We start from the raw sequence: 20,886 nt of genomic DNA, 5'->3' as shown, positions 1-20,886 counted from the left end.
TACTTTATAAGTGCGTACATAGGTACGTTACATACATATCTGGCAAAAGTGAGTAATTTGTTATCGAGTAAATATTTTTCACTTTTAATCATAATCTATAATAAGTCTAATAAAAAAACATTGAAATAATGCCCCTTAAACTAAATTGTTTCCGGAGCTATTGTTCTTCCACTAATAGCTTAGTGGAAGAACAATAGCTCCGCTACTAGTCGCATAATTATTTACTAATATAATAAATAAAAAAAATATATAAGATGTATTTCCTATACCTATAAATAAACACAAAAATCTCATAAATAAATATTTTTTACTTTTAATCATAATCTACAATAAGTTTAATAAAAAACATTGAAATAATTCCCCTTAAACTAAATTATTTCTTCCTTGAACTTATTGTGTATAACTAAAATATAAACATATTACCGAGCATCCCAATAACTAACTAGCTACTCTGTGTAGCACCGTGCATTTGATATTTCGTATGTAGGTACATACGTCTCCGTACGTAACTTGGGTATATATGTAAAACATTTTTTATATATGTCAACTTTAATAAAGTAATTACCGTAAATAACAATATGAATTAGGTAGATATATTTAATTCACAAACCAACAGAAAAGGAAATTATTTGATCAAACGCTGGCAACACTTACCATAAAATCATTCAATCATAACATTCATTAGCTATCATTCGTTCAGAGTCAGAAGGAGATTTCGTTCCTTTCCGGGTTCATTTCAAATCTCACCTCTCACCAATGACAAAAACGCCTCTCACTCATTCATTGTTTTGCTTTTGGTCGTTTGAACGCGCTTCGATGCTTGTTTAAACTTTATTCATTTTAATTGCGTAAATACACAAAATCGTGAAGTAAAAAATGAAAAAGTGCTACCGTCTAGTTCCATTAATCATTTTCATTTCAAGTGTGGAGTGATGATAAGCGCTTCAATTGACAGATACTCATGTTGTGCTGATAATTTCGTCTGAACTGCATTAATATCACGGAAATAATACGACATCTCAGTGCTGATTATTGAATTAGTTCGCTGCGCGGGATGCTCCATAGCAGTCGAATTATAAATTTCGTGGAAATGGGCCGGGTAGTACCGCTACGTTAAAACAACTGCACTAAAATAAAAAGACTGAGTGTAAGTAATAGTTCGTGATTCTAATTTTAAAAACACGAAAATAAATTTGTTGAGAATGGAGACCGTGGGAAGTTCAGTTTTGGCGGGATATTTTCCGGATTATTTAGTAAATTTTATGGACGAATTGGATGAGCATCCTTGGTTGTTTGCCGCTCTAGCATCAGTACTTGTCGGCCTCAGCGGTATTCTGCCGCTTCTCATCATTCCGATCGACGAAACAGCTACCTTCAAAGACGGATGTGAGTATCAATTTTGGCATTTGTTTTTGCTTGTAATATTACAACGTGGTTAGAATAAACAATTTGACTAGTACTGTTTTATTTTTTTAATTAATTGAAACTTGAATTGGAGTCTAATTGGATGGCCACGAATTTTTTCATAAAACGAATATTGCTCATTGCTGCTTGTTTTTTGAACAACCATAATAAATTATTATAGATAATATAAATAAAAGGTATACCTAATTAGTCAATCTGTTACTGTTTTCTATTTCTACATAATTATGTAAACCACTTGAAGTCACCTTTATAGTGTTTTGCTTTATTAAATTCGGACTTTATATTTATTTATATCATAGCTACAGAATACAAACTATGAAATTGCATAAAAATTAACATGTAATAGGTCTATCAAATAAAATATACAAAAACAAAATAGTACACATACATATCAATGCCTGAAAGGCAAAATGGGACAAGTGGCACTTTTGGTCATATTGAGTTATATATACCGTTGGAATCAGCTAATGTTTCTGATTTCAATGGTATATATTACTCAATATGACCCTAAAGTGTCACTTATCCTATTTTGCCTTTCAAGTGTCGATATCAACAATAACATTTTTAAGTATTTTAAGATATTCAGCTTGTCTTTACAAATATTGAAATAGGTATATTAGCGATTATATTAGTTTCAACTGTTTTGAATATTTTTAAACCACTAATATGATGTTCCTAGTATGGATTCTTTTGTCAAAATTGTGTACTTATGTATGAACAATAAACATTGCTTTCTTTGTTATATGAAAAATCATTCCTGTATATTAACCAAAAAAATTTTGGTGTTTGTAACAGAATTCCAAAGTAAATTGGATACCAATCAATCAATACTTCATTAATTTTTTTCATCTAAAAGCTGTAATGTATGAACCCACATCATTTTCGTCAAAGGCCAGGTGGCTATCTACCTCAGTAAGTTGATATTCAGCCATAGTAATACTATACATTAATATGGACCCACATACATTAAGGCGCTTTAGACCTTGATGAAACATAACAGCACATTACTATAACTAAAACTTACTTCCAGTAAGTGCTTACAAAGACTATGCCACACATTGGTTACAAACACTAAGCCACACATCAGTATTCACAACAATGACTTTCTCACGGAATTGAGGCAATCAAGTTGCAACCCAACTGTGCCTGCTTGTGGCACGTCGGCTACAGTAAATATTATAGATCTTTGAAAACAGGAAATTTGGAAAGAACATTGCTAGGTTTGTTCATTGTTTTCTTAATACAGGTTACACTGTCTCATGTTTAAAAATTAATGGAATTGCATAATTAATGGCAAGTACGCAGAGATTTAGTGATAAAACTGTTTAAAGTTTTTTTTTGTATTTTGCATCGTTCTTCTTTACATGCTGTATAAATTTGGCATTGGATTAGTAAAATTTTTTAATTACATTACAACAATATCATCTGGGCGTTGCTGAAACAACTTCTGATGGTGCAGCAAGACTTAACAGTTTATTGTACTGGCAATAATCATATCATATATTTAGTGAAAAGTCTCATCTTTAATATAAATCTAACTAATGTAAATTTCGCAATTCGCCAGTACTATGTGTTTAGTAGTTATCTATCACATGTTATTTCACACAACTTTGATGAGTACTACACTATCTGTACAACAAATGTACTAAGTCTGTTGTTATAACAACACATACCTAATCTAGTGTAACTATAGTTACACTAGATTTTTTTATTATTATTTTGCACAACACCGTACATTTACAGTAATTAACTAAACATAAACATAAGTAAACACGTAAATCATTTGTCATAAAAAGGTTGAGTCGAGTATAGCTATGCAACTGGGATTTATATAAGGTCACATATTTAAATTCATAACATTTTCTTCTAGCCATCACAAGAAAAGCTTTTACTACATAGTTCCTTAAATAACCTCCGCAAATGCGAAAAAATCTGGTTTCTATGACCGTAGAGGGTATATATATAGGGTATAGGGTATAGGGTTTAAAAAAATGTCAATTATATTTAAAGTATTTTATCTGCAAACCTGGTAAGACTACGCTTAAAGTCGAGTGTCATATTTAATTTCGACAAGCACTATTTCGACCCTACAGTACAAAATATTAAATATAAATATTTGCTGTACTGAGAGACTACTTAAGGAGCACTTCATTCTTGAGCGGAATATCTCGTATACATAAATATTTCTGAGAAATAATTAATAAGCAGAATAAGGTCACTATTCTGATGGAATAGTGACCTGTCAAATACATGTGTTGTCGAAGTAGTTTTCTGTCGGTGTAGTGACTTATCGGATGTTTGTCGTCGAAGCAGCGATCTGTCGGACAAGTGACCTGCCGAACATGTGTTTTGTGGAAGTAGTGTTCCATCGAATTAATGTGTTGTCGAAGTACTGTCGAGTCGAAATTAAATATGACACTCCTTAGAGTAAAATAAAAATCTGCGAATTGTTAGATTTTTCAAAATTACCAGTAAATGTTGTGTTGCAAATTCATATTCCCTAAGTTATTGTCTTAATTTGAAAACAAATGATGAATACTTTTTAATTATTCCAAATAAGGGTGCAACAAATTGTTTTCATAATTATAAAATTAAACAAATTTTTTTCGATGCATTTTTACACATAAGTAAAGTCAGTTATTTACAGGGATTTGTTTCATTTATGTGAAAAGTATGCAAAACTCTTACAGGTTGCAAGCTAACCCCGGTTTGTTTAGACTTTATTGACAAATAGTTAGCGATTGTCTTGTAGGTTGGGAAAATGTTGCCAATGATTGGGCAATCTATGTCGCCGCGACGGATTTCACTTCTCTTGTCAATTTCACAGTTCAAGTTCGTCGTTTCTTGGCTATAAAACTTAGACTATTGAAACTAAAGGACATGTTATGTTGACATATATAATCCGACGTTATACGTATGTGATGCATTTCGACATTGAAAACGTAAACATGTTATTGTCTTTGTTTAACTCTTGCGTGCCGTATTAAGCCAAAAGAGATAGCATTATATTGGTCCGTGTCAAACACGGGAATCGAAAATACGTAACGTCATCTTAAATGCCAACTGTGTCCATTTCGCAGTACATGAGGTACATGATACGGTTGTCAAAGGAAGTACATCAAATGTCAAAACAAATGTTTTTCCAAGTGTTTTATTGAATTATTCGCATGTATTGTAATAAAATGGACAAAAATATTGACAGTGAGAACAATTAAGTATTAATAAAAATTCGTCGCTGCAGCATTACGGGATGTGGCATTTGAAAAAGCGAAGATCGACCGAATGTAACATTGTACTGCCACGTGTTATTTTTCTGTCTATAGTAGTTATTATCACCCTGCGGTTTGAAATCACAATTACGTTCTATTTCCTGAGTAAATACGTTGAAGTATGAGAGTGATATATGATAAGGCATGATAGTAATAATAAAAAAATAACATATAAAATCGTTTATTTCCATTCTATTTAGAAGTGTTTGAATGGAGTTGATTAGCTTCGTTTAAAATGCTTCAGGCGTATATAGAGTATGTTTCTAAATCCTTGAGCTGTTGAATAGATTTTACTACAGACTTTGGAACGCTATTTCTACAGTAGAGAAATGTATTTCTAAAGTAGCTCTTAGGCCGTTATGAGAATTCTCATAACAGTAAGTCGTGTCATCTCAATAAGACGAGACAAACACTCCTGATACAGTCAAAAGCATAAAAAATCCGTTCCTTATTTTACTGAGTAGCCATATCAATATCAATAGTCTACTTTAAAACCTTGTGATCTTTAAAGAAGATACTAACTGCTCGTGTACTTCTAAAAACCTATAATAGCGCGCCAATACCATAATTGTAAAACCGAAAGGTCTACAAACTAGCGGCTTAAATCGGTAGAACGGTGTTAGTAAACTTTGAAGGCTGTTGTAATCGAGACGTCACTACAGTTTTTCCAACTTAACGTTTTAATCCAACATTATGCTTCTTCCGGATCCGGAGTGTTCAATACGCAAGTACTCTTCTGTTAATCCAGAGAGCATTACTACTGCAATAAGCTCATCTTCCATGGGGTTTCCTGCAGCCGATAGTTTTTGTCGAGTATCACGAATGTAATTTATGTATATATGACTATGCGATGCTCAGATATGATTCGAGTTTACCATTAAACAGTCTCTTTAATAAGGGTAGACGTCTGCTGAGGCTGCTGTCAGCGTATTCTTTTTCGAATGCTTTCAAAGTTTGCTCAGCCGTGTCGCAGCTTACTATGATTGGATAGACGTTTTCACAAATACTATAGACATATTTTTGATTTCGCACGTTCTCGTTACGGTGAAATTCTTCTGGGTTCTTCTTTTTCTCACTAACCTTTAGCGGCTGCGCGATGGAGTCCCAGAGATCTGCGTCAATCAACAACATTTTTATTGCAAAGCCCCAGCTGTCGTTGTTGCTTCTTCCTATTAATTTGGCAAATGACTGGGAAGATGTTATCGTCGCACATGGCGTAACTGTAGATACCGCGGTCACTAAAGGGATAGAGGACGGATTTTCCATTTTATAAACTGATGCCCATAACCTCTTGTAGTTGTGTACAAAAGAAAAAAACGTATGAGTCCACATGTATTAGACAAGATGTAAAATCAATAGACGTAACAATTGCATACAGAATAAAATCTTCCTGTTGTATAGTATCGATGGCAAACACTATAATGCTTGCCAACGTGGTGAAAGGATGTGTCAATCGGCGTTTTGTACTCGCTGATTGCTGTCCAGGGTGCGCCAGACGTACAAGAAACAAATGATCGTGTCGTGCGGAGAAGCTCCTGTGGTTTTCACCTGTTCTCCCAAACTGTGATAGAACCGTTTCATACAAACACTTTTAGTAATTTGGTAACGCAGCGCAAAAACTATCTTACGCCATGCAACTAATATGACTAGCTAAAATGCCGAATTGATTCGCTAGCGTGGTGCTAAATCACGCATGTGAAACGGTCCTTACTGTTTTAGTGTTTTAGCGAATTCTAAAATTTATGCACAAATTCAAGATCCAGAGCAAAATGGTATTGTATTATTATTTATTCAGCTCAAATCATGAACAGTAAACGTATTATTTTTGCTGCAGAAAAACAAGACTAATTAGAATTAGTTACAGTAACTAATTTAGTAGCAGTAGAGCTCCTTGTGAAAGAGTTCGTCTAGGGAAGTTCTGCCACCTTAACTATTTCTGCCGCCAAGCAGTAATGTCAGCATTACTGTGTTCCGGTTTTGAAGAGTAAGGGTGCTGGTGAAATTATAGGCACATGGGACTTGTCAACGTGTCTCAGGGTGCCCCTCAGATCTTTGCGATTTAAAGCTCTGAGTGGCACTGCAACTGCTATGGACAGGCGTGTAGCTTACCATCACCAGCACGACTTGTTCGTCCCGTCACTTGATACTATAAAAAAAATATTTTTGCTTTAACAAATACTTGCTAATCTCGCTCTAAAAAGGACTAGGTTGAACAAAACCACTAGAACATTTTCGATTTTTTTATTTTTTTTCGTTTATTCTATGTATTAACACGACACATTTTTCGTAATTGAAATCAGCGTTAGGTACTGAATTGAAAATGGAGTGGAGTCCTTCGCATTTAGTACTGTTTGACTTATAGTAGGTAAGTAAATTTATTGTTCCCACTCATCGTCAAATTACGGTAAATTTTAACTAATACATAGTTCTAACAATGTGGTTCAACGATTTTGCAGTAATTTTTTACGCTTATTACTCATTAATTACCAATATACAATATACCAATTTTGTGGTAGTTTCCAGAGTTAGGTTTTCACTTGCGTTGAATCTTTTTACCATTCCAGATTTAAAACTAGACTTAGTCACAAGAATCGAGATATTTGACTTGTGATTCTTATTCACAACAGTGAATGCATGAGGAATGCGGTAAAGGCATTGACTTACCAACAAATGGACGTCGGGTCTAATACAAAAACCACAAAAAAAATGTCCGAAGTTAATCTATACGTTTGTGTAGGTTAACTTCCGACATGTAACGAAATATAAAAAAAGCAAAATATTTAATTTGAATTGTAACGTCATTGCAGTACTGCCTAATTTGCTTGCAACAATTGAAAAGGCCCAAAAACACCATATTCAGCTTCTACTGGAAGCTTAACAAAATGCACCATATTTAGCTTCGACTGAAAATTACTTGAACACAAGAGCAATGGAGCAGCCTTTATTGTAAATATTAATTAATTTTTATGTTCATTATTATGTCGAATTTTGTACAAATTCACTTCAAGAAATAATAAAGAGTTGGGCAGATACATTCATACAAATATTACAAATGTGAAAACAAGCGTATACTATAAGAAATGTACCGTATTCTAGCTAAACGTAATCTCAAATATCCGTAATTCCGAAAAACCGATTTATAATAAAACCGTTACGCTTTCAATTAATTTTGATGCTTCTCACAAAGCCAAAATTAGCTTTTGTTTTGTAATATTCCTAAAAAAATACATTTGACATTTTGAAAATTCGAGCTAACGTTATTTTGGGCAAATGTATTTTCTGATATGTAATCCCAAGCAACAATATTTTGTTAGTTATTAATAAATAGTTATTATAAAAATAAGATTAAAATCAACGCGATTATATGGTTTCTTTGTTCCAATTATTTCAATCGCTTAAAGTTCGAACAATTGAAAATGATCAAGAAGTTAATATGAACTTCTTGAAATTAACGTATTGGGACTCTTTCCATATTTTGCGCATGCAATGTGTAGAAAAAGGACAGTTAGCTATTTGATTTTTTTTGTTTTGCTTTGTGATTTATATTTTCGATTAATTTATATATAAATTAAATACTATACAACTGTAGAAAATAACTTTTAAGTGATAACTGTGATAACACATTTGTTTAGTAAAAATATGATACAAAATCCTGTTTTTACACTTTACTGCAGTAACTTTTACAAGTTATTGTTATTATAGTACTGCATGATTGACAACCGCGCTGTCATTCGAACAAACGAAGACTTTGCGCGATTGACACTCTGTAGCGCGAACCCGACGTCCATTTGTTAGTAGGTCAGTGGGTAAAGGCGAAAAAGAATTGCGAGTTGCCTTGCGTTTTTTGCAGAAAGAAATGAAGAGAAATGCAATGATTATGCGTGATTCTACTTATCGGCGTATTTCGGATAGTTCATAGTCACATTTGGCAAGAATAACAAAGTATTGTCTACTGCTTGTGACTTTCCTTGTCTAAAGAGGGCGGAAAATTCTCTTAGGGATCAAGAAATTTCAATCGGGGTTTGATGTCTGCAAGTTTGAACTTAGAATCACGGAATAGAAAAATATAAAAAAGTTCTTAACAGTACTATGGAACGCATGAACCGCATCAAGCCAACCTCCACCTCAGCCACATTCAACACACATCAACTATCACCATATCCACATTAACAAGTTATACCCGAAGAAAGTTTAAGCCACTAAAAAGCCAAAACAATAAGGACTCCACACACAATGTTTAGGGTTGCAGTTACAGGCGCCACAGCACAAACCATTCGGATTATGAAACCCTAAACATTTCGACATCTGTTTGCTGTTTAAATTTCCTATTTTAAGTTCATTTAATAGTTTTTTTAGAAATTCTACACATTTATACAAAATGTATAAAATTTCATGATGAATATAGGATTAAATTTCAAGTTAATTTGGGGCGAAGAATAAGACTTCATGGGCAAGGGCAAGGGCAAGGACATTTGGCGCAGGCGCCAACAGGGCAGCAGCAACCTGAGACGTGGTAAGGTCCACAGAACCAAAAGCCGTAAGGGTAATAATAGTAGCCGGTCATATATTGAATGCATTTTGGAGGAGTGTTGCAAGGCGGAGGCAGACAGCAGCAACCGCAACTGTTGCCGCAAGGGCCGCAAGGGAAAGGACAGGGACACTTGCATGCGAGCGCTATGCCAAGCTCTGCCCTTGGCTTGTCAGAATGACTCGCGGGAGAAACTGATGTACTGGCTTCGTCACCAACTGGCTCAGTTCTGCAGGGACTGTAGTGCCGAAATAGCGTGTGAACTTTAGCATGTGGTATGAGGTTGGGGCACGACCTGCTGTAACGCAACGATGTCTTCTGCTGGCAGTCGCGGTGCCTGACAGACAGCAGCCGTTTCACTTCTCCAGTTTTCATGTATCTCTTCGGAATGGCCATCGCCATGGGTCGATGGGAAATGGCCATGGCTGCAAGAATTATATGAAGCTATTAATTTTCTTCCAAATCAATTATGGATGCGATCCTAAAATAGTTCGCTATGTTGGAGAACTTCAAAAAATTCATCACGACAAACGTGTTTGTAAAATTGTTGTACAGTCCGTGCCTCAAAATATCCCTGACCCCTTAAACGATATTTTGGTTCCGAGTACAAAAATGTGGAGAACTGTAATATTTTTTTACTATGATTTCCTGATGCTTCCTGGTTGCATCTTTAGTGGATAGTTAAAGTTTTTAAGTAATTCGATCTTTGAACATACACGTTCTTAAATACAGAATACAAATACAAGTTGCAATATCAAGACACGATGGTCTAGAGGTTCAAAGACTGCTTTGCAAATAAACGCAGATTATGGTTCGACTTGAATTTTATTCGAGTCATAGTACAGAACTGTTTTATATTTTTCTGTTCAATGCGTAAGATGGTTCTCAGAACTAAAATGTCGGTAAAGGGGTGGGGTAGGTAACAGTATAATCTTTTTGGACTCGTGTGCATTACATCAATGCGTTTTTTATTCTGCATTACATTGCTGATACTAGAACGTCACATACATTGCTTTGATTCCAAAGTAACTAAAGTACTTGCGTATGTAAATCGGAAACTACGACGGTACCACAAACACCCAAAACCGCGACAATATAGAACCAACCAAGGATCGGACCCGAGACCTTAGAGATGGAGAAACCATGAAAACCTGTTTGCAAGCTACGCGACCAGAGGTCGTAATCACGACCATAGGTAATCATAATCATCTGGGCTTGCGCGACGTTAGGTGGAAACGGAGAAATATCATAGTACTTACGCAGCAGGACAGGCTTTCTTTTTTGCATCATGGTAGTGATGGAGCGATTTTTAAAATATTTTAAGGAAAATATATTTCTTGGTAAAATAGCGTTCCTCAGAACTAAAGCCATGTTGACAAAGCTTAAGTTTTTAATTTAAACGTAATTTTTTTATTTTTTGTTATAGATGGTAGTGGTTGATGATGGGTGTTTCAGTAGACTACAATGAATAGAGAAAATAGAGTGCATACTTTGTCTTTGTTAAAAATAATACATGTGCAGCCATCTGCACGCGGTTAACTGTCTAAAAATCAAAGTATCATGTGACAACTCGTCCTGCTTGCTGAATGTTAGCTCGAAAATACATACATACAAATTTACAACGTTGCAACGCGTTGTCTCAAAAATGACCGTTATGTGTCGCGTACACAAATACCAAACGAAGACAATTACTACAGCATGTCGGTCATACTCTGTATACTTAGCCTTCACTGGGTAAGGGGGCTGGTGAAATTACAGGCTTGTAACTTCTATCTAAGGGTGTCGGGCGTCACTACGCCCGATCTGACGACACAATCACTGATTGTGTCAAATCTTTGTGATTTAAAGCTCTGACCGGCACTGCAACTGTTAGGGACAGGCGTATACCACCGCCTAGTGTCTGTACACACGTCTTGTTCGTCTCTTCACTTAGGAAAACTTTGTAGAGAAATATCTCGGCCACTCTCCAAGCAGTAGACAAGATGTTAATCATGGTTATTCTCCTATAACTGTATACGGAGAAATGAAGGAACGGAGAATTAATAAGAAATATAATTATAGCAATTTTACATATACTAAATAAATTATAGCAAACCTTGAACACCGCCATAAAGTTGCCTGATTATCAAATATTATAGGATATATGTCACGGAGAGTGTGCGACGGAATTTCATGAAATCATTCCGAAAACCCCTTTCTATCATCGGAGGACTAGACGTAGGCGAAGGGTCCTCCCCTATGCTGTAGATTATATCCAAGATTCGCACGAAGCGTTACGCTTCCCCATTTATATGGCGTATGGCATTGGAGTGGAATTCCCTGGCTGCAGAATTGCTCCATAAACGCTGTAACTTGACCTTTTTCTAGGCAAGAGTGAATAGGCATTATATAGGTGTGCATGGTTCATTGTCGACCTCATCGTCACTTTCCATTAGATGAGATGGTCAAAAGCGCATTTATTCCTACGTTTGTCTTCTCATGCTATGAGTAAGGCCATAGTCGATACGAAAAGTTTTCTGACCGGAGCAAGTCTTGTCTATTTCCCCTCATGTTAAGTTTACGGGTGTATAATAGCAAGATGGACATTGGGTTTATGCATAAAATTTCAAATATGTAGATGTCAGCTGTTCTTATTAAAATGTACCTATATGAATAAAAATTGATATTGATTCCAGAAGGCCAACTGTTAAAATATATTAAAGAAGGTAAGAACGGAATTAGTAATCATTCCAACGTCGTAACGTTCGCAATTCAGACATTTTTCTTTTTTCAAATTTCAGACTTCCCAGTGTTAAAACTCGACAAAAAGTACATGACTATTTAAAATTTTATAAAACCTGGCAACCCTGCAAATGTCATTTTACTCTGTGTTAAAAAAAGACAGATTATAAGAAATGCACATTCCATCTATTGGTCGTTCAGGAGAACTAAAACGAACGTACCAAGAACTTTGGAACAACATCGTTAAGATGGCAGGCTTTCAGTGCGTTCCATTATAATATCATAAAGATAGTAACATAGCATGACATCAATAACGTGACCGAGGATTTGACAGATTACAATTTGATTCGAGAACTGAAAACAAAGAATTAACTAATTATTTGACTGTTGGCTCCTCGCGGATAGAGTTTTAGCCAAAAATAAACAGAACAATATTTATCTTAACCCTTAAAAAAGTATTAATAAAGAAAAATAAATTCTTTGAAGTTTGTATCCAATCGACAGTTATTAGCTCAGGTAGAGGCCGCATAGAATAAGATGGGAAAAAATATTAATAATAATTATTTATTTCAGAAAGTACATGTACAAGCTAATTGATCAACGGCAATTCAAAATTATTAGGTTTGTACATACTTACAATTTATAAATTACATGAACATGAATGAATTTTGATATACAATTTCTTTGACACAGTTTGAGTATAAAAATTTAATTATTGTTTAAAGTTTCTAGGTTTGCTAAAATTACCTTAGATTTTGGATTACTATGAATATCGATGAGTAAGTGAATAACAAAATTGTGGTGATACATATTATGAGATTGTATAGGTATATAAATTTGAGAAAATTCGAGGTAAAGTACATTACGAATTTTAAAATTACAGAAATTTCAGTTTTATAATCCAATTCAGGACAAGTATGTTATGAGTATTATTTATTTAACTCTGTAGTTATTAGGAGCTTTGATCATTATTGAATATGTTAGCCCCATTCACGGACATATATCTAGGTAGACGCCGCAAGTACAGCAATTTGTATGAAAACCAAGCGTGCCACATTTTTTATACCCACTATGACGTCGCAAGAACTATTCAGTGATGGAAACCTCCTTCCGCTCGCTCTAAGTCGATTGATTGAACGGAATACGCGTAAACACGCGTATTAATTACGTGTATTCCATCAAATTAATCGATTCTAAATATAATAATTTTCATGTATTTGTTGATTACAAGTAGTCGTAAAATTAATATACTAGAAAAATTCTAGAATGAGATAGTAAGTCGTTTATTTTACTTGTTTTAAAAAAATGTTGATTACTTTAAAAAAATTAAGACTTTAATTTTTAATTGACTTCGAACATTAAAATTATTGTCCTTCCAATAAAATGAGCTTATTATATAACATTTTTTTGTAATAGAAGATCTTATCGATTAACTTCAATAATGAAAACGCATGTCAATATATGAACTTGCGACTGCCTTAATTAATTTTACTAGATGGTTTTCTGTTGGTAATTGATCAAATTGATGAATAGTAAGACAAATGAAAATGTAAAAAATAATTGTTTTTAAAATAAATTATGCATCTTCTGATTACAAAATCACTTGCCCCTGGATGGAAACGTCCCAGTTTACCCGTTTACCCGCAGGTGTGGTGATTTCGCAGTTGGCACAATTATGCATTTTTCGCGTTTCCGACTGGTAATAACGGTCGAGCGCGTTCTGAAATGTAGCAGCAGCCAGTAAGTGAATTTCACTTACTTTGGGCACGCGAAGTTCGTACACTTGCGGCGTCTATCTAGATATATGTCTATGGCCCCATTAGAAAAACAATACATAAAAAAACGCTTAATAGAATCCAAACATGAATCAAAATACTACTTAACTAAACGTGTACAAAATCTTCGCAGCACTATGTGGGTCTGTAAAGTACCAAATTCCTTTAAATTGGGTATAAAGATTTCGCGTAAGCATTGCTGTCCCACATAAATTGCAAAAATTTAGGCCTTTGGGCTATTATTGCCCCGCGTTCTGATTTCGGTGCGTCTTTGTTGATAATTACAATAATTGAGGGCAGAACACTTGCCGTCATAATATTTATTCTCTAATCCTGGATTGGACTAGCACTCATTGAGTATAGTAATCAGTAGCAAATACAACATTGATCGGGAGATGATGTTAAGAATCGATTGCGGATTGGAAGGAGGGAAGGGAACAAAGGAAATTTATTTCTGGATTTTAATTGGCTAGATTGTTGAAAGAAAATACATTTTTTAAATTGTTTTAATTAACATTACATACATATACCTACTGTCTCCCACTGGGGTAGTCAGAGACTATGTATCTCCACCTGCTACGCGTCTGACAAACTTCTCCTTCGCCTTCTACACTTCCATCAGTCTCTTCAGACATGCCCGTTTATTTCTGATACTTTTAACGAGTTATTTTAAGGCCATCCCCAATCTGATCGAAGTAAGTGCACTGAGGTGTATTTTTCCCCACGCCTCCGTCAACATTCGCTCTATTTTGTGCCGTAAATCTATCAATACATTCTTTCTACATGATCGGAGGACCACTCCTCTATCCTGTAGAGCTCAACACAACAGATCACGACTTGCGCGAGAGCGACATAGGCGCGCGAGATATTGTTATTCTCTATGCGAGAATAACAGATCTCGGGCCTTACTTTTGAAGGGTGCTGGTGAAATTACAGGCACGTGAGACTTGTCAAGTTATGACTCAGAGTGACGGGCGCAGTGGCAGTGCCCCTAAAATTTTTGCGATTTAAAGTTCTTAGTGGCAATGAAACTGTTACGGACAGGCGTGTAGCTTACCATAAGGCGCACGACTAGTCCTTCCTATCACTTGATATTATAAAAAAAACTTATATCGCTCTCGCACAAGTCGCGCCCTGTTGTGCTAGCTACCGGTCACTATTATCGAATTACTACAACGCTCTCTTATTACAATGAACGAAAAGTGTCTTGTATTGTTTTAAGAAGTAATAAATTAGATTTATTTCTTGGTATGCATATGGCATAGGAAATGTACACAATATTGGTAGCCTATCACAAACTATTTATAAAATTTATTTTTTCCGAAATAACGTTTGTTCGAATTTTCATTACCCCGAAAACCGAATTATAACGAAACCATTGTTCATTACAATAACAATGTAACAATAACGCACACACTCAACATAACCCCGCACTAGGGAAACCCTGTGTCGCGGATGCCATGGACACACACATAGACAACCACAATTTACACCCAAACTCGAGAGAAATAAATTTTAATGTAGGCCATACAGATATTTCTCCCGGCCCGGGAATCGAACCTTGGCAGTCTGGTATGGTAACCGTTCGGCCACGGAGTCACTTTTGTTATGTTAGTTCTTTCAGGATATGTTGGATGTTTCTCGCAAAGACACGATTAGGTTCGGTTAGGTTAGGTTTAAAAGAAAAAACATTTACCTCTCAAAATTACTGTCGAGGTTATGAAGATTCGAGCAAAACGTTATTTCTGGAAAATGTCATTTCGGACTTCTGATAGGTAACCACACAATATTACATAAAGAAAGAGAGAGTTTCAGTTAAGAATAGAGTAAGGTATGATCACACATTGCAGCAGGATTTACTGTGTACAGTTTACATCGGTTTACCAATTGCAAATACATAATTTAACCTTCGTTCGCCTAAATATATAATATATTAGCAGCAGTAGAGCTCCGTGTGAAAGAATTCGTCCAGGGAAGTACTGCCACCTTACCTATTTCTGCCGCCATGCAGTACCTAATGTGAAAATGACTTCGTTCCGGTTTGGAAGGGTAAGGGTGCTGATGAAATTACAGGCACATGGGGCTTTTCAACTTATGTCTCAGGGTGTGACGGGCGCAGTGGCAGTGCCCCTCTCACATCTTTGCAATTTAAAGCTCTGAGTGACACTGCAACTATTATGGAATAGGCGTGTTGCTTACCACCAGGCGCACGACTTTTACGTCCCGTCACTTGATATTATACAAAAAAAAATCGTAATAATCTGTTTTTATGGTCATCCTTACCAGAGTTTCGTAGTCTACACCTGCAATACGTGGTATTACAGTTTCCTCATCAAGATTCACTAATATAATATACCTAGTACACTAATATATCTTAAGGGCGCATTTATTCGATACGAATTTCAACGCGGTCACCCGCGCGCAGCGGTCGCGGTCGAAAGGCGGAGCCCGCGTTGCCGCCGCGCAGCGACCGCGTGCGTCCTGGCAAAATATGCTCTATTTTTTAATTTAAACGAGCGTACCGGACACGCGGGCTAGCCTAGCTTAAATTTGGTCTACGCGGCGGCCGTTCGGTAATTTTATTGAGAGGAATTTGAATGTTGTTGCATAATAAATAGAATTCAGATTCGAAATTAATGTATATGAAGGCGTGGTAACTGGGCGGTCGCCGCGCGGCGGCCGCGTGAAAACTTTCTTCTCGTGTAACTGGGCGCTAAGAGTTTCTTCTACCCTGGAGTATCTGGCCCGAAAACATAGCTGGAGTGACCTGCAGAGGCAATGTTAAGTCTCAGCGGTACCAAAATTTACATTTATTAGTTATTCTTCTTACTCTTCAAGGGGCAGCTTTCCTCGTTTACTTTTTTCAGTGGCAGCTTCTGATTCGCGTAAGTGCTGGAATGACCTGCAGACTTCGGTAAAAAATGCCAAACCGTTATATTCTTTAAAAAAGAAAATCAACGGTTCCTGTCTTTGCAAAAATCGAGTAGCAATTGGTCCGTAGTTAAAACCCCTAGCAACACTTGGTAAATAAAATTTCGAATTTTTAAATTACAATTTTTTAATTTTTATACCTCTTACATAAAGTGCAGTACATAATCTGTATAATTAATTGGTGTTTAGTGTAGGAACACTTCGCTTGCCGGTCTGATGCAGGCAGCGAATAGCTACAGGTGAGGACTGAAAATCAGCAATGCTGAGTCTTCCTTCTTTTTGTGCAATCATTGTCCACATTACTGTTTTTTTAAATATAAATAAATGTCTTTTCATTTTATTTATTTATTTAGTTTATGCCGTCTTATTGGCCGTTTTCTCTTGCTCCTAGTGGGTGCTCCTACTAGTACGGAGCACGAGGACTAATATATCCATGTGCTCCTACCGTGACGTCGTATCTAATAACTACACTCAACTAGAATAAAAAGTCTTTAGTACAAACTGGAGTTTCAAGTATAGAAGTTACGAGCACTGCGAGATTTGCGTAGAAGTTACGAGCACTGCGAGATTTGCGAGTTTTTGCACTAATATTTATAATAAATTTTTGATAAACCTTCAAAGCAATTCTAAAACATCTAAACTACATAAAACAATAAAAGCCGTCCGTGATCTCGATGCCGGTCAGTCGATTTTCCTGCTCAATTCGGGACACTGTTCCATAAACACTTTAACCTCGTTGCTGGTATTCCTCGAGATATATAAGTTTGTCGTCTGTGGTAGATGCACAATGCATTCTCACCAAAAATCAATTAATTGTAGTGGATTTTCAGAAATCAGTACAATTATACAGGTTACTAAAAACATATAAAATAAACAGTTAGAACAAAATTTTTTGCACCAATTTAAAAAAGATTTGATGGACATTGCAAAAGATGGATATGTAGGTTTTTATATATTTTTTTTTATTTATTTTTACATCACAATAAGGTATTAAAAAGTTTCTTAGAGCAGTTTATCCGAGGGTATGCAAAATATGTACATCGTTTATTTTTAACAACTGTAGTTATGGCGGCAAAATAAAAAAAATACTTATTCATCTTCATATTACGGAAGTCTTCTTTTTCTTGCATCCTTGATGTCAATGAAAATCGATAATTTTATGATATACAATTATAGGCAATCAACAATGTGTATGTTAGTCAGTAACGCTTTCTTAACATTGGAAATGAAAATGTTGTTTCGAATCTGAAATGCACATATTTGTTTATCAAACAATGTTGCAAACAAATCAAGGTAATGGGGTCTTTACCACCCTATTCTGAACTATAGTTTTAAAAATGTATTAATTTCGATACTAATTCTTAATTTACCAAAGATTCCGATTCCGCTTTTCCGATTTTCCCTACGCTTTGCAAATATTCTATTTTAGTAATGTAATTTTTTACGTATGAATTGATTTTATTAAAATTTATTTTAATAAAGTAAATTAGAAATAATTTAAAACATAGTAATGAGTAGTACTGCAGTTTATGTCTCAGTGGGATTTTTCAGAGCAAATACTGGATCCTAAGCTAGTGGTAGTCTATTTATCAACAGAACTAATGGGAAGAAAAGTACCAATAGTTCTGTCAACCGAACTGTATAACAGAATTAGTGGCAGAGAAAATGCTCAGTAGTTCTGTGAAAAAAACTGTCTATTTATTAACAGAACAAATGAGAAAAAACGTGTAATAGTTCTGTCAACACAACTGTACAACAGAACCAGTGGGAATTTTGGGTACAGAGAAACCTTTCTTGAAATCAACGTTGAAATTAGGATGTTTTTGATTTCAACGGCTTCTCGCAGCATCCTGAGAAGAAAACGGACTTCTTTTGCAATTGGCAACGTCTGGCAATCCCAAAATCCTAAGAGCTCGACACTTAGACATAAAGTGCATTCTACATTCTCGCCCGCACAGTTGTCCGTTCGGTAGTGATACAAGACGGACGTGTTAGAGGCATCTATTGCTACAGCATTATGTGCCATAGCATATTATAATTTTTTGTTAATTCGAGAAAAAAAACTTATTAAGAGACGTTGGAATAGACGTGGATGGTGGATGACATCAATACATCGCAACAGAACATTGCGGTTACTGCCGGCGGACTGCCGTGGCGGGAATTTGGAGGAAAGGGTCTCGCGCAAACAAACTATACGAGAGCCCTTTGATTCGGGGCCGAAATACCGACACGAAGTGGAGACCACACGAACATAGGCGAGACTTAACGAATATGGTCACTACACTCTCGTGTTTGGCTGTTCTCGTGAAGTTTTGGCAAGAATGTGGAGTTTTAAATTTACTACTATGCCACTCGTAATAAGAATGATTCAAAATAGTCTATTCTTTTATATAGAAAAAAATCCATTGAAGTAATGGTTGAAAATAGCTCGTGTTATGATAAAATTGTTAAACATCTACTTTTCAAGACATTATACCCAGTCAATACCAAGAAATCGGCGAAAAATCACTGTAAAAATCGAATGTGTACAAATAGTGTAATGTGTAAGTGCAATGATGCTTGCGAGAACTTTCCTGGCCTTTGTTCGATCTTCTTACGAATACACTTCGCTCTTAATTAGTGGCATTGCAACTGTTATGGATAGGCGTGTCGCTTAGCACGCCTAACGACTTGTTCGTCCCGGCACTTATTATAAAAGAAAAACTTTAAATGCATTTTCAAGGAAAAGGTAAAGGCACTTCTTCCAGACACTCAAAAAAAGGATATTCCACAGCACTTCGTTTAGGTGGCGACTTGGCTACGAAACGAATTAGCTACATAACATTGTGTAATACCAACAGGATTTACCTATTTATAATTATTATATGCTTTATTGCACCAAATAAAATATAACAGAAATATTAGATTAACAGAAAGTGAGGACTTATCTCTAAAAGAGATCTCTTCCAGCCAACCCAAGGCAGTGAGAGCTAAGGTTATAAGCGGACAATAGCGTGCAAGAGAACATGAATTGACCACAAAGTTCTGCCAAAGCAATACATAATTATGCAAGAATTATTCTAACAATAGTTACGAGACTTCTGCTTTATAAAATCATTGGTTTTATATTTCTGTGCTACAAATTTATACCAAAGAAGTCATTGCACTAATGAAATAAAGCTAACCGCGTTCGGAATAATTACAAAAAAATATGTTTGTAATATGTTGTGGTTTCATTTACAAAGTCTGGTAGCCGTTTCGATTCACAAATTTCTCATATCGAGTGGTTCCCAACTTCATCATTCTTCACTAGGTAGAAACACTAAGTTTAGGAATTCGAAAGAAAAACCACTAACTTTTTGTAAGTTTGTATTTTTATCTTGATTACTTAAGTGAATTATTACAACACATTCTTTATGATAGAAATAATGGATAGTTAGAGAATTTCGTACTAAAATAATCTTGAAATAAGTTATCGTAAATTTGTTGTTTGCGTTAATCGTTGAATCAATATCAATTTTAACTAATGTATAGTTTTGACGTTCTAGTTCAACGATTTTACAGGTGATCATAAAACTAAAAGCTCCATTACGCGTCTCGTCCAATGATTGTAAAGATATTTCTTCTGACATTGTGGTAGCAAAATAGCGGATATAGGCCAAGATTTCACATGCTTTGAACGGTTCAACACGACGTTTCGAGGCGATAGGCTCAGGAGAAATGCGAGCTGTCCTGTATGCTTTCACGGAAGTTTTTCGGCGTCTGTCGGACATTTTGGTACCCTATTGTTGGTAAGGATCTCAAAGTATTGTCTATTAGATGTGGGGTCTCTTTCTGTCTCAAAAGAAGGCGAACATTTTGGCGGTGACAACGAAATTTTCACAGTGGGTTGAGAATCGCAAATGTTCGAAGGGTCTGCGCAATGACTTACTAAACAGCCACAGCAACAAGGGCCGCATGGTCCGCAACCACATAAACAAGGATTGCACCCGAAGGGAGGCCTGTTTGGGCCACTAACAAAGCCAAGACAAGAAGGACATGATCCATAAACTATTGGTGGGCCACAGGAGCCGCAACACGGTCCGCAAGGGCCGCCAACGCAACAAGGGCCGCACGGAGTGATACACCCGCAGCTTGGGAACCCAGAAGGCGCGCAGCCACCTGGCCATGGGCACACGCCACAAGGTCCACAAGGACCGCAACATCCACATGGTCCGCATCCACAAGGTCCGCATCCACAAGGTCCGCATCCACAAGG

The 20,886-nt window shown here is 36.0% G+C and overlaps 3 protein-coding genes across 5 annotated transcripts in view; 1 reads left to right on the top strand and 2 right to left on the bottom strand.

Annotated features, from left to right (window-relative positions):
• Positions 1 to 771: 771 nt before the first annotated feature.
• LOC113232362 (zinc transporter ZIP13 homolog) overlaps positions 772 to 20,886 on the top strand; it is a 63,741-nt gene continuing 43,626 nt past the window's right edge. The window contains exon 1 of the mRNA XM_026467041.1: positions 772 to 1,386. Within this exon, the coding sequence (XP_026322826.1) occupies positions 1,203 to 1,386 (184 nt within the window). The 5' untranslated portion in view covers positions 772 to 1,202. The remainder of the gene's footprint in view (positions 1,387 to 20,886) is intronic.
• On the bottom strand, positions 4,820 to 10,661 carry LOC113232363. 3 transcript variants are annotated; one of them, XM_026467045.1, is made up of 3 exons: positions 10,482 to 10,661; positions 9,518 to 9,647; positions 4,820 to 5,806 (listed from the first exon to the last, which is right to left on the bottom strand). In XM_026467045.1, the coding sequence occupies exons 1-3, from the start codon at positions 10,591 to 10,593 to the stop codon at positions 5,770 to 5,772; spliced, it is 279 nt and encodes a 92-aa protein (XP_026322830.1). In that variant the 5' UTR covers positions 10,594 to 10,661; the 3' UTR covers positions 4,820 to 5,769. The 3 variants fall into 3 exon arrangements, with proteins under 3 accessions (XP_026322830.1, XP_026322828.1, XP_026322827.1); XM_026467043.1 differs by lacking the exon at positions 4,820 to 5,806 and adding an exon at positions 6,128 to 6,255; XM_026467042.1 differs by lacking the exon at positions 4,820 to 5,806 and having other exon boundaries at positions 8,260 to 9,647; positions 10,482 to 10,622.
• LOC113232361 overlaps positions 20,004 to 20,886 on the bottom strand; it is a 3,473-nt gene continuing 2,590 nt past the window's right edge. Inside the window, exon 3 of the mRNA XM_026467040.1 lies at positions 20,004 to 20,860. Coding sequence (XP_026322825.1) covers positions 20,371 to 20,860 — 490 coding nt within the window. The 3' untranslated portion in view covers positions 20,004 to 20,370. The remainder of the gene's footprint in view (positions 20,861 to 20,886) is intronic.

Source organism: Hyposmocoma kahamanoa, unplaced genomic scaffold (genome assembly GCF_003589595.1).
Source record: "Hyposmocoma kahamanoa isolate Upper Pololo Valley unplaced genomic scaffold, ASM358959v1 76, whole genome shotgun sequence".
NCBI lineage: Eukaryota > Metazoa > Arthropoda > Insecta > Lepidoptera > Cosmopterigidae > Hyposmocoma > Hyposmocoma kahamanoa.
The sequence above is the reverse complement of the archived record's forward strand: the minus strand, read 5'-3'. Positions and strand labels throughout refer to the sequence as shown.

Coding starts and splice junctions, on each gene's coding strand:
- LOC113232363 (XM_026467042.1), bottom strand. CDS start 10,593: ATGGCTTTAGTTCTGAGGAACGCTATTTTACCAAGAAATATATTTTCC. Junction 9,648..10,481: donor AAGAAAGCCTGTCCTGCTGC/GTAAGTACTATG, acceptor TAATTCTTGCAG/CCATGGCCATTTCCCATCGA.